Source organism: Molossus molossus, unplaced genomic scaffold (assembly GCF_014108415.1).
Source record: "Molossus molossus isolate mMolMol1 unplaced genomic scaffold, mMolMol1.p scaffold_m16_p_2, whole genome shotgun sequence".
Taxonomy (NCBI): domain Eukaryota; kingdom Metazoa; phylum Chordata; class Mammalia; order Chiroptera; family Molossidae; genus Molossus; species Molossus molossus.
The window spans coordinates 76,425,075-76,439,054 of record NW_023425355.1 but is presented as its reverse complement, the minus strand read 5'-3'; the positions used below and the strand labels follow the sequence as shown (position 1 = coordinate 76,439,054).

General features: G+C 43.7%; 1 protein-coding gene across 5 annotated transcripts in view; it reads left to right on the top strand.

The window, feature by feature from the left end:
- Window positions 1-13,980, top strand: part of ATP11C (ATPase phospholipid transporting 11C) — a 280,762-nt gene that overhangs the window by 134,560 nt on the left and 132,222 nt on the right. For all 5 annotated transcript variants that reach the window (XM_036270575.1, XM_036270573.1, XM_036270574.1 and 2 more), the window contains exon 3: window positions 13,026-13,115. In XM_036270575.1, the coding sequence (XP_036126468.1) occupies window positions 13,026-13,115 (90 nt within the window). The remainder of the gene's footprint in view (window positions 1-13,025; window positions 13,116-13,980) is intronic.

Genomic DNA, 13,980 nt, shown 5'->3' with positions numbered 1-13,980 from the left:
TTTGCCATTTTAATTATAATGTCTTGGTGTGGGTGTCTTTTTGTTCATCTTTATCGGGACTCTCTTTGCTTCCTGAACTTGTGTGGTTTTCCTTCCACCAGGTTACGGAAGATTTCTGTTGTTATTTCTTCAAAAAGATTCACTATCCATTGCTGATTTTCTTCTGCTTCTGGTACCCCTATTATGCAAATGTTGTTCCATTTAATTTTGTCCCAAAGTTCCCTTAAACTCTCCTCATTGTCTTTGTTTTGTTTTGTTTTGTTTTGGGTTTTTTTGTTTTGTTTTGTTTTTTGCTGCTCTGATTGTTTTTATTTTCTACCTTGTCTACTAAATTGCGAATTTATTTGAACCTCTGTTTCAACATGCCTGCTTTTAATTATTTGCAGTGTATTCTTGATGTCAGATATAGTATTTTTATTTTCAACTGGTTCTTATTTATGGTTTCTATATCATTTTACATGCTGTTATATTTCCCACTAATGTCCTTGTAATTCCCATTAAGTTTCTTGTGTTTTTTACCAAGTTCGTTGAGCATCCTGAATTCTATGTCTGATACATTGCTTACCTCATCTCATTTGCTCTTTTTCTGGAGATACCTCCTTTTCTTCCTTTGTGGTTGTTTCTATGTCTTCCCATTTTAATTGTCCCTTTGTTTTTTTCTATGAATTAGGTAAACATGCTCTGACTCCCAGTTTTCATCAGGTAGCCTTTTGGAGTAAATGTTATGTTGGACTCAGTAGTGCAGTCTCTTTGAACTCCAGATTTGGATGCTCTGCGAGTGTCCCTTTTGTGTGTTATTTGGGCTTTTTTGTAACTGTGTCTTGATTGTTGTTTCCCCACTTGTAGGTGAGATCTCCTTGATCCCTCAGCCTGGCTAACTGTGAAGCTCAACCCCAACCACATCCTGTGAGCTGTTGTACAGGTGTTGACAGGCAAAACAAAATAAAAACCTACAAAAGAACCCAAACACAACCTCAAAAGAAAAGAGTATTAGGAAAGAGGAAGGAGAACAAGAATAACAAAAGAAAATGAGAAAACAATAATAATATTAAAATAAAAATAATAATACTAGATGAGAAAAAAAGAAGAAAAGAAAATAATAAGGAATAGGCAAAGGAATACCATAAAAAAATAAAAGAAGAACGAAAAAAATATGAAAATATGGAAACAAGAGAATTAAATATAAAGTGAAAGAAAAGATATGAACAGGAAAGCGACAACTAAGAGATGTGAAGGGAACAATAGAGAAAAATGAGGAAAAAATAATAATAATTCCAAAGCAATAAAAAAGAAAGATAATAATGGAGAAGTTTGTTTCACCAGATTTTAGTACCTGCTAGGATTTCCCTTTGAATCCTGTCTTACATTATCTGAAGCTTACTTTTTGGTATGCCAGTTTCAGGCTTCCTGGGAGATACTTTTGTGCTAGCACATACCAGAAGCTGTCCGCGTTTGTCTCACAGCACCCTGTTTTAAGCTTCAAGAGATCCATAGCCTGTGGCTACCTCCACTGGGCTTTGCTGCCCACTGGAGGGGCTGAGCTGAGCTTGTAGGTCAGCTTTTTCACAGCACTGGGCCCTGAGGTGGGTCAGCAAATCTTCAGACTTTGCGGAAGATGGTGGCTTTGTCCCCCATCCCAGAATCACTCATTTGAGTCTGTCCTGGAATATTTCCCTGACCCCAGTAGAGTATAGCCTCTCTTAGGCAGGGCAGTGGGATCTGCTGGAAGCCAGGTGTTTCTATCAGCTCTCCTGTGAGAAGAAAGCACCAGACAGGTTCCAAGTAATGAGGAGGTTATGGTACCCTCCAAAGGCAGTCACTGAACACCCTGAGACTGCCACCTCCTCAACAGGGGTCAAGATGCAGGATACCAGAGGCTGGGGTGTTCTGGATACCAGAGGCTGGGGGAAAGTGGTATTCCTTAATGTGGGATGAGATGTATCCTGGTGAGCTAGTAATTTGCCTTTTCATAGTCTTCTGCTGTTGGAAGGGGCTGTGCCACTCAGGAAAACTGGCTGCTGAGATATGGAGGCGAATGACCCAACACAGGTATACCAGCAGCCACCATCCCCCTATCTTTCCCAACTTCTTCCACCCCTGTCTTCTCCTCAGGCAGCTCCAGCCCACATCTCCCTGCCTCCCCCAAAACCTATGTTTAGTGGCTGGGAATGAAAATCCTGTGACCTGTCCCTTTAAAAAAAGTGGCTTTGTCTCCAGGAGCCTCATTTCCCTGATGGATTTTCCTCATTTCCCAGTGGCATGTTGCTGTGTGGGTGGATGTTGACAGCTCTGGCTGTCCTAGCTGGGTTGCCTTGCCTGGGGTCCAGGCCTTTCTCCTCTTCAGGGGAATCCTCCTCACCCTTGGCTTGCCTCTCCAGGGAGCTGGGCCAGTCCTTCTTGAAACCTCACCTTTCCTACGAGTCTTGAGGTGGTTTCTGCCCTTCCTTGTTTAAATAATAATCTTCAGCCAGTCTTCAGTTAGTAATTCAGGGTGAATATTCCCCAATTTAATTTTAATTCCAGTTATGTTTTGGGAGGAAGTGTGAGAAAGATCTGCTTACTCTGCTGCAATTTTAATACCCCCTTACATATAATTGCATCCTTCAAGGCCACATTTGTGTACCAATTATATAATCCGCTACGAAGTAGTTGTGAAATGCATTGTATCTCTTTGGGAAGCTGGCATTTTTGTGTTACAGAAAAGACTCAGACCAAACACCCGAGGAAACAAAGAGGTTCCTTTATTCACGCATGCGGACTCAGAGGAGGCAGTCTCCAAATTCTGGGCCTCGAGTTGTAGGGCACAGCTAGCTTTATAGCTGGGAGGACATTCTTTAGATATGAGAGTGGTAAGCAGCTTACAGAAGCAGGAAGCAAAGAGGTCTGGTTATCTCTAGGAGGCAAAAGGGTCTAGTTATCTCCTGGGAAGCAAAAGGGTCTGGTTGTCTTCCTGGGTACTTGCTTTTTTTAAATTGGCAGTTGGCTTCTTCTATCATTCCCCCCTTTTGATGCTATTAACTGCAATTGCTGCCTATTGCATCATGATACAGATCTCTATAATCTGGGTCTTCAGACCTTTGTAGGAGTTGATATCTGTACTGATACTGTTGGAGGGCCAATATTTTGGCCGTGGCCCCCTGGTTACAGTGTACTCTAAAGTTTGGACTATGGTCCGTATTATGCATGGTCCGAGGCTTACTCCTAGGACAATGATGGCTAACAGTCCAATTAGTGGAAGTAGCCATCAGAGCCAGCCCTGTGAGTCTGTTCCCCAATTCCAATTTTCTAATTCTTTGGCTCTGTGTTTTATATTTTCTCTGAGTTTTTTGACCTTTTGTGTTACGATTCCAGACTGGTTTACAAAGTAGCAGCATTCTTCCCCTAAGAACATGCAAGTTCCTCCTTTTTCTGTTGTTAGCAAGTCTAGAGCCAAGCAGTTTTTAAGGTTACTTCTGCTGGTGAATTAATCTGTTGTTGGATAGTGGTCAAGGAGTCTGCTACTGTAGTCATGTCTGCATTAAGTTGGGCAGACAACCTATAGTAGGTAGAGACAGAGAACCCTAGGCCCCCTACTCCTGTCCCTATTCCAGCTGCAATGCCAGTTCCGGCTGCAACTGCTATGCCTACCTCCCTTTTGATTCGGGTAGGTCCCTTTAGGCTCAGTAGGAGTAGGAGTAGGTTCTATATTTCCTAGGGGGTTCGGATGCTGAAGCTAGGGATAAGGAAGACCTCTAGACATTTCCTGGTCCAATTGGTGGGGAGGCACCTACAGGCCTCCCATCCACAAAGGAGGAATAATCCTGGCTCAGTACAGAAACTGCTGTTATTGGGGATACTGAGGTTACTGGTACACAGCTCTGGGTTAAGAGACCCTACTGGGTTTCCTTCTGGGGAGATCTTTTTGGGCTCTAGGCAGGTTACATTTGATCGTCTAGTATCTAGGAATACATTGGTTGTTATGGCCCCTTGGGCTAGGGTCTGACTGGGACCAGGAGGCGCCCCAGTATGATCCCCAGGTACATGGAACACATATTTTTAGGAGTCTTTTCTCCTGGAACAGTAGGCAAACCCAACATTCCTGAGTGGAGTTGCTAATATTCCGGTATGCCGAGTACATGGTTCGTACTAGTTCCTGAACTTGTACTACGGGGCTGATTTTCTGTAGTGCCTCCCGGAAAGTAGTAAGGTTGGCACCCTTATATATTATCTTTTCCAACTGTTTTCTCAGCCGTCTGGCTATTTCTCTAACAGCTTCTTTCCGGACCGTCTCAAATTCTTCCTGGGTTAAATCACTTAATTGGCGGTAGGTATTCCAACAAACTTGCCTATCTAGGGGCCCGTGTGCCTGACACTTTTGACTCTAGTATCCAGTAGTCCCTCCCAATTTCCCCGTCATGTATAATTTATTGTCCCATACATGTGAGGGGCCCAGCCTGGTCGCTACCTGGGAGATAGTGTTGTAGTCATTCCGCAGGCATAGCAGTGGCATATGTGAAGGGTGATGCAAGAAATTTATAGCTTGCTATTCATCCTGCAAGTTGTATCCTTTCTGCAGGCTTGCTACATTTACATATAGGGGCTTGAATTGGGGCAGGGTCAGCTAAGCAAAGCATACTAAGTATCCAAAAGCACAGACAAGCCCAAGATATGTTCCCCCAAGAGCCAGTAGCTCCCAGGTGTTCCATTCTGTTGGGGCTACAGTCATCAGTTCAATTCCTAAGATTATAGCAAAACTTCCCACTGCTGTCAGGTACTATCCTGGGCAATTGTCTATTCCTCTGAGCCTCCGCCAGTGCCTGGTTTCCTTTTCAGCTTCAGGGTCAGCAACCGTGGCGGCTGGTCCTCTGGGAGCCCATCCGTCTTCCTGGAATCTGCTGGGTCCGTTGCTCTCTTGGCTCGGCTGTGATGGATCCAGAAGGTGATTCCTGCAACCTTAAGTACAGTAGGGGTTTTTAGTATGACAAGGTGGGGCCCGGTCCATGTGGGTTGGAGGGGTTCCTTTTTCTAGTCTTTAATCTGTATATAGTCCCCTGGTTTATGTGAGTGGGCTGGCCCCCCTCGTTGTAAGGGTTCTTGGCCTAATCCGGCCTGATGTATCTGGCTAAGTGTTTCCTCTACCTTCTGGAGGTACTTAGTCTGCCCTGCTTCCCCTATAATCCAAAACTCTCCTGTAGGTAGGGGTAATATGGCTGGCGGTCTCCGATAAACTAACTCAAATGGTGTATACACTGTGGCATTAGGGCAGTTTGTACCCTGAATAATGCTAAGGGTAACAGGTCTGGCCAGGGCAGGGTTTCTTTTAGAGTCCAGTTCATGTATTCTACTTTTCCTGAGCTCTGAGGGCGATAGGCAGTGTGTAGAGAAACATCGATGTGAAAGGGACACATCGAGTGGCTGCCACCTGCACCACCAACCAGGGCTGGGGACAAACTGCAACCGAGGTACGCGCCCTTAGCGAGAACCGAACCCGGGACTCTCTGGACTGCAGGCTGATGCTCTAACCGCTGAGCCAAACTGGTCAGGGCTCCTTCTGCTATTTCGAGCGCCCTAATTAATGCCCAGAGTTCTGCCCTTTGGGTGGACCAGCCGGCCGGCAGGGGCTTTGCTTATTATTTTCTCATTGTCCATGACAGCGTACAGTGCCATTCGTTTCCCCTCAGTCATGTAAGTGCTCCCATCAGTGTAGAGCGTTAAGTCTGGCTTATCTAGAGGCTGGTCCCACAGGTCTGTTCGGCTGGTATGCATCCCTCCAGTTGTCTTGTCTGGTTCTCCCAGCTCAGCAGGGAGGAAGATAGCAGGGTTTATTCGCCAGACAGTGCTGACTTTCATTTGGGGATTCTCATGGAGAAGTCCCTGGTACTGTGTCAGTCTCGGGTTGGAGAGCCATTTGTGTCCCTGTCCAGCCAGAAGGCTAGATACTGCATGGGGAACAAATATGTTGATCTCTTGCCCAAGTGTTAGTTTGTCTGCCTCCTGTAAGAGAGTGACAGCTGCAGTTATGGCCCTCAGGCAGGGCGGCCAGCCTGCTGCTACATTGTCCAGTTGCTTAGACAGGTATGCAACTGGCCTTTGCCATGGTCCCATTGGTTGCGTAAGGACCCCTAATGCTGTTTTCTTCATTTTGTGTGTGTAGAGGTTGAAAAGATGATCTTTTATAATCTGGAAGGCTTTCTCCTTCCTGTTCAGCTTACCATAAGATGGTTGCTCTGTCTGGGCCTTTAAGCATTTGGTAAAGTGGTTTGTCTAATGCTGCATACCCCGGTATCCAGATTTGGCAGAACCCGGCCACCCCTAGGAACTCTTGAAGTTCCCTCCGTGTGGCTGGAGTTGGTAGGGCCATTATGACCTACTTCCTTTCCTGTCCCAGGACCCGTGTCCCTTGGGAAATGAGGAATCCCAGATATTTTACCTGGGCCTGGCATATCTGTGCTTTCTTCCATAAGGCCCAGTACCCTGCCTTTGTTAGCAGTTCAAGGAGCTGGCAGGTACTCTCCCACCACCGGTCCAATGTGGGGGCAGCTAGTAGGAGATCATCTACATATTGTAGCAGCAACAGGTTTATTTCTGTATCAGTAAATGTTTTTAAGTCTCTGGCCAGGGCCGCTCTGAAGAGAGTGGGTGAATTCTTAAATCCTTGTGGCAATCTGGTCCAGGTCAGTTGGGTCTTTGCTGCAGTGTGGGAGTCTTCCCTTTTGAAAGCAAAGAGTGATTGGCTCGCCTTTGCAAGTTGGAGGCAGAAAAAGGCGTCCTTCAAGTCCAAACAGGTGAACCATGCCGCCTCCGGCGGGAGCTGGCTAAGGAGCTTGTATGGGTTCAGTACGACGGGGTGCAGGGCGATTGTTGCCTCGTTCACTGCTCACAGGTCCTGCACTGGCCTGTATTCGCTCCCATCTGGCTTCTTTACTGGCAGCAAGGGAGTGTTCCAGGGGGACTGGCATGGGACAAGTATACCTTCCCTGAGATGCTTCTGGATTACCTCTGTAATGCCCAGCCGGGCCTTCCTGGGGATGGGGTACTGATGGACCTGTTTCAGTCCAGCTCCCAGCTTCAGTTCTATAATTATAGGTGGATGGTTCCCTGCCAATCCTGGTGGGTTGTCTTCTGCCCACACCTTTGGGTATCTCTTTCAAAGGTCAATCCCCCTTCCCTCTGTGGGCTCCCGTTGGCCTTCCTCCGCTTCCTCATATAGTCGATGTTCTTCTTCCCCAGGAACTAAGACTTCTATGAGGTGTGGGGTGCCAACTTATAAGTGAGCCTTTCCCGATGGGCAAAAGGAGATCTGGGCTCCTAGCTTAGAAAGCAGGTCGCGTCCCAGGAGCATAACCGGTCACTCTGGCATGTACAGGAATTCGTGCTTTACCTGGTGGTCCCCGAGTTCTACAGTGCGAGCTTGACAAAACTGTTTGGGGCCACTAGGCTGTCCGGTGGCGCCAGTGATAGAGATCTCATGCTGTGAGGTAGGTCTAACCGCGGTTGTTTCTACTGAATGTTCTGCTCCAGTATCTACCAAAAAGGGGAGGGTTTGGCCCCCTACTGTCATTTGGACCATGGGCTAATGGGGGCCGAGGTGTAGTGAGCCCGGTCTCCCCTAGTTTGAGTCTAGGCCTGCAAGACTGAGGATGGTAGGTGCCTGGGTCTCAGGCCCCGATTGCCTATTGACCTGCCTTTTCTTCTTTCGGTTAGGACATTCTCCAGACCGCAGGCCGATGCTCTAACCGCTGAGCCAAACCGGCCAGGGCAGGACATTCTCTTTTCCAGTGTCCCCTTTCTTTGCACTATGCACATTGGTCTGATTGCACACTCCAGTGTGTAAGCTTGTTTTTTCCTTCTGGCTGCTGGCCTTTCCTGGGTGGCAGGGGCTTTCCTAGCATGGCTGCCTTTTTCTCCATTCTTTTTTGAGACTCCCGCTCGGCCACCTCTCTCTGTTATTGTACACCTTGTTAGCAATCCCTATTAGTTGGCTTATGCTCATTCCGGCAAAGCCCTTGAGTTTCTGAAGCTTCTTCCTAATGTCCGAGGCTGATTGGGAAACAAATGCCATGTTGACCATTGTCTGGTTGTCTGACCCTTCAGGATCAAATGGGGTATATATTCGATAGGCCTCACAGACATTCGTAAAAATCCTCAGGGCATTCATCAGGCCACTGAGTCACATTACCTACCTTTGATATGTTAGTAGGCCAATCGGGCCTCTGCCTGGATTCTGCCAAGAAAGGCGTCCCTGTATCTCTGAAGTGCGGCCCTTCCTTTTTCTGAGTGGTGGTCCCTGTCAGGTTGGGTCTCAGGTGCTGCTGCTGTTGCCCATTGGACTGGGTCTGAAGTGCCCATGGGTGCCATAGTCTCTAGATATTGGTGGGCTTCCTGGAGAATGCACCTTTGCTCCTCGGTGTTAAACAGTGTGAGGAGTAGCTGTCAGAAGTCGTACCAGGTAGAACTATGCGTCTGTATGATGGACTCCATAAGGTCAATCAGGGCCTGGGGTTTCTCCAAGTAGGACAGGGTATGGTGCTTCCAGTTTAAGAGGTCAGTGGTAGTGAATGGTTGGTAATAAAAGATGGTCCATCCTAATTGCTTGGTACCATCTGGCCAAATTTGTGGCGGAGCCTGGGTCTCCCTGAGAGGCATCTGGAGTGGGTGCCATTGCTGGTGCCTTGTTGAGACTGGGAAGGCCAGGGGTGCTTCTGGGGCTGGTGCTGGTGAGACAGATGATGGTAGAGTTTTGATTTTGGGCGTCCAGAGGACTATCTCAGGTGCATATGGGGGGGTGGGTAAGTGGATGGGTGGTTCTTCCTCTGGGTCGCCTTAGAGAATGGGGGTTCAGCGTGCTTCCTTAAATTGAGCCACGAGGACATGGGTGGGAACTGCCCGTGTTTGGCAAGGTGAGTTCTTTTTCTTTGTTCCGGTTACCCCTGCCAGTTTCAGCTTCTGCCCATCACAGTGTTGGAGCCACTTTGGCATGTCCTGAGCTATTTATGTAGTTCCTGCCATCTATGTAGATGTATTGGTCTGGGTGTCCTGGCCTCCCTGTTACTATCAGATGTACTACCTGCTTGATTCCTGGGTTGAAGGTTCCCTCAGGGGGCCAGCCTACCCTAAAACTAGGCCATTCAGCTGAACAGAAGGTTTCCAATTGGCTCGGGGTCATGCTCAGATCTTGGCCTCGGAACCGATTAAAATTCTGCAACATGCAGTCGAGTACTGTTGATGGGCCTCTTCCCATAGTTTCTCCTCCCATAATGGTGCAGACAGACAAGGGGTGGGGATTTAGGTGCCTCTTAGCTTTGGCAGGTCAGTACAAACCCCTGACTCGGATCAGGTTCACATGGAGGGAGTGTGTCCCCCAGAACCTGATACTGCCCTGAGCCATATGAAGTCACCACAGTACCGCAGGTTGGGGTCCACTCAGACTTCGTAAGTTTGCACCGGTGAAGCCACACAGACATTCACACTCATTCATGCACTGACATTCAAACGAGTTTAAACATTCCCTCCCATTAGGGCTTGCCCTACCAGGCGGGCCGGAAGGCCTGAGAGATAATCAGTCTCTCCTCCCACCTCAAGGGTTGGCCTGTACTCGGGCTCCTGGTGCCCAGAGCACTCACCAGTCCTGAAGTTGCGCAGTCTCTGAAGCTGGTCCTGTTTGTTTTCCCTGGCAGCCCAGGTGGGGCATGAACCTCACCAACAGCTGGCTGCTGAGCCCGGAATGGGCAGGGACCCGAAATGACCGGGACGCACGCTTTCCTCCATCACAGGGCTTCACAGAGTGCCCGCGGGGCCACTTCACTGGTGGCAATCGCCTGCTCCTGTGAGTCATTTCCTGGTCAGGGAACAAAATGTTAAGGAAAAGACTCAGACAGAACACCTGAGAAGCTAAGAGGTTTCTTTATTCACTCATGGAGACCCAGGGGAGGCAGTCACCAAATTCTGGGCCCTGAGTTGTAGGGCGTGCCTAGCTTTATAGCAGGCTGGGTGGACTTTCTTTAGATGTGAGAGCAGTAAGCAGCTTACAGAAACAGGAAGCCAAAAGATCTGGTTATCTCTAGGAGGCAAAGGGTCTAGTTATCTCCTGGGAAGCAAAAGGGTCTGGTTATCTCCTGGGTATTTGCTTTTTCTAAAATGGCCATTTACTTCTATCATTTGTAGAACCCATTTCTAAACATGTAAATTCCTGTGTTGCTTTTTAATTATATTGCATGTTAAGATAGTATAAAAGATCCCACTTACTTTGAGCAAGAATTTACTTATGGCCCCTGGTATAATCTCCTCATTGTTCATGAAACAAAGACTATAAACATTTTCCCTGTGAATTAACATTGTCATTAGTTTGTAGCAATTAAGTCTAAGACTATTGTTTAGGTAAACAAGTCAATTTGAATAACTTGGTGTAGATGGCTTTAATCCAATTTAAATTTTAATCAGATAACTCTAAAAACATAGGCTTTTTTTATTCTGCATTGAAATAATGTATGCTATATGTTGGAGCAAAGGAATAAATTAGTTAGGGAATAGAAGTCCAACACACAAATTTTAATCAAGATTTTTTATTAGGCACCTGTAGTAAGGGGGCTTATGATATGCTCTCTGACCTTTGTTTGTTTGGAATTTTGAGTTTATTTTTATTTTTTATTTTTTTCATTTACAGTTGGTATACAATATTATATTAGTTTCAAGTATACAGCATAGTGATTAGACATTCATATAACTTACTAAGTGATTGCCCCAATAAATCTAGTACCCAACTGACACCATACATAGTTATTATAATATTATATTGATTATATTCCCTTTGCTGTACATAATTTTTTTTAAATTATAGTTTAATTCATTATTATTTTGTATTAGTTTCAAGTATACAGTATAGTGGCTAGATAATCATATACTTTACAAAATGTTTCCCCTGATATTTCCAGTATCTACCTAACACCATACATAGTTAATATAATATTATTGACTATATCTCCTATGTTGTACTTTACATCCTTGTGACTATTTTGTAACTACCAATTTGTACTTCTTTTTTAAAATTTATCCTTATTGTTGAAATTATTACAGATGTCCCTCCTTTTTACCTTTTTACCTATCCCCCCAACACCCTTGCAATATGCCAACCATTAAACATTATTTTTCTATGAGTTTGTTTCTGTTTTGCTAGTTTATTTTGTTTTTTTAGATTGCACATATAACTGAAGTCATGGTGTTTGTTTTTCTCTGTATGACTTATTTCACTTAGCATAATACCCTCTAGGAATATCCATGTTGTTGTAGCTCAAAATAGCTCAGGACCTGAAATAGGAAAGAAGAGGGCATATAGCAGTTTTCCTGTAAAGGGAATAACCCAACTTCTTCAAGGAACATGTTCTTTAGGAAGGTAGAAAAGTGGCAAAGAAACAGTGGGGCCCTAGAAACAACATAAACATTTCCTTTTACGTGCCAAGACCTACCAGAGGACTCTACCAGTTCCTAATATTTGTTTAATTAAAAATCATTTAGTTAGGGAATAGAAGTTCAACAAGCCAGAAGTTCAGCTGTTAGCCTATTGTTGGGACAGTTAGGTGTTGATCTGGACTACATCAACTTCAAAGTGACTGGATCAGTGGTGTTGATCTCTTTTATTTTTGGTTGCAGGTTGCCTTGAGAATCTGGTGAAAGTGTGGACTCTCTTCTCCCAATTGATGTTCATGCACACACAATTCTGCATTTTATTTTAGATAGGCTTCCTTGAGGCACTTCTGAAACTTGCGGGGGTGGGGGGACCTTGTAGGTTGTCTGTTGGTTATAATGCAGTTGCATCACTGAATATGTTTCCCTTTATTTATCTTAATTTTCTTGGTATTACCTTGTGGGATTTTGAGCTCATAAGCTCTTTAAAGTGGTATTAGTAGTAAATTCCCATATACTACCTCATGTTCTGTGACTTTTGCTTTTCATTTACCTTACTTAATTTAATGGATATTTTCTCACATTATGGAGATACTTTGTATGGAGGCTGTTCTAATATAAATTTAGATCTTTAGCTGAAGAAACATTTATATTGGTTTCTGGTGATTTTTAAGTGACCCAGCCCTTAGCTTAAAGGTATCAGTGAGAAAGTCTATATGATTTGATAATTGGCCCAAAAGGTCTTTCCTCCTGCCCATATACAATTTAGCATTAAAACCTTGACCTATTTACCAGTTACAAAACCCTAGGGTGATATGTTGTTGATTAAAGTGAAAGCCCTCTATGATCCAGGGTTATGTGTATACCTCAGCTGTCATGGAGGGAGGGAGATATTGATAGGGACAGAGTTATATCTGTGATTGTGATCAAGACTCCAGAGGTTAGTTTAGCTAGAGGAATTAATTTGTTCATTCATTTATCCAACTAATTTATGGTCTACTTTGTGTCATTCTGTATTGAGGGAAAAATTTTAATTAAAAATGCACACATATACAGTCGTCCCTTGCCACTTCGCGCTTCAACTTTCATGGCTTCACTCTATCGCAGTTTTTTCAAATATATTCATTAAACAGTTGATCGAGACAGTGAAAATGATACAGAGCGTGCTTGGTTGTTTGAGTCAATTATACACCCTGTATTACAATTAAAATTATTGTGCGTATGGACTGTAGGCCTAGGTATTCAAGCACCCCAGGAATCCTTCAGCCAGATGCAACTGCTAGAGTCTGGAACAGATTAACCGCAATAAACGAGGGACAACTGTGTAATTATTCACTGCAACAAGTGTTATCAGGGAAGTGTAGGATGAGATGAGAGCACATAACAAGAACCTAATTTAAATCAGATCAGAGAAGGCAGAGGTATGGGACAAGATGACCCAATTATAATGGTCAAAAGTGAAAATTTTATTACTAAAAAGTTTATTTACCATACCTCTAAGTATATGCTTATTCACATGTGTGAGTTTGGGGTTTTAACATGTTTTCAAAGTGTTGTAATAATCTGGACCCATGTGAGTCATTGTTACTAAAATTTTCTTTTTGAGTTTGTTTTCTGAAAATATTTTTTTCCTTTCTTCTTTACAGTATACACTTTGGAATTTCCTCCCAAAGAATCTGTTTGAACAGTTTAGAAGAATAGCAAATTTTTATTTTCTTATAATTTTCCTTGTACAGGTAAGAGCTCCGTAAACAGCCACTCCACTTTTAGAAACATAATTACTCAAACAAATTTTCAATCAATTTCTAATCTTAAAATGCCCTGTGATTAAAACGATGCTTCAGTGTTTATTATAATAATACTTTTTAAAGTACTAATCATACATTTTAAGGTTTTATTATTTTATACATTTCTAAAGTAGCACTTTTACTAGAAAACTTGTGACTGTTACTTTTTAAAAAACTTTTCATGGATTTTATATCTTTGTTCATGCTAAAAGGACATGTATTCAAAATCATAAATGCAATGGTATATATCAAAATTGAAAATAGTTTAGGTTAATAGTTTACTTTATTAAGCACCAGTTTTATCTTAATTGAAAATCTATCACTTATCTTCCTGATTATCAGTTTTGCTCTTTATTCATTTACTTTAAGGACTAAAGCCTAGTATTTAGACATTTTAAATTACATCTCCATTTTTAAGTCTATAAGCTATTAAAATTTTTCCCTTGCCAACATCAACCCCTGAAAATTTTACCACATTAAAGGTACTTTTTTTCTCATTTCAATTTTTAAAATGAAGCAGAAACATTGCAATAAAATTGCACAAGTACCTTGTTGATCATCTTTTTTTTTTTTTTTTTTTTTTTTTTTGTGGTACATGCCCCTAGCGGGAACTGAACCCAGAACTCTCTGGTCCGCAGGCCGACGCTCAACTGCTGAATCATACTGGCCAGGGCTTGATCTTTAAATAGTGCTATAATTTACTTTAACCCTGCTACGCAAAACCAATCTGGGAAAGAACCAATTTTAATTTTGAATGATGGGCCATTTTAAAAGGGGCTTCCCTACATCCATGATAAGATACTTTACAGAACTA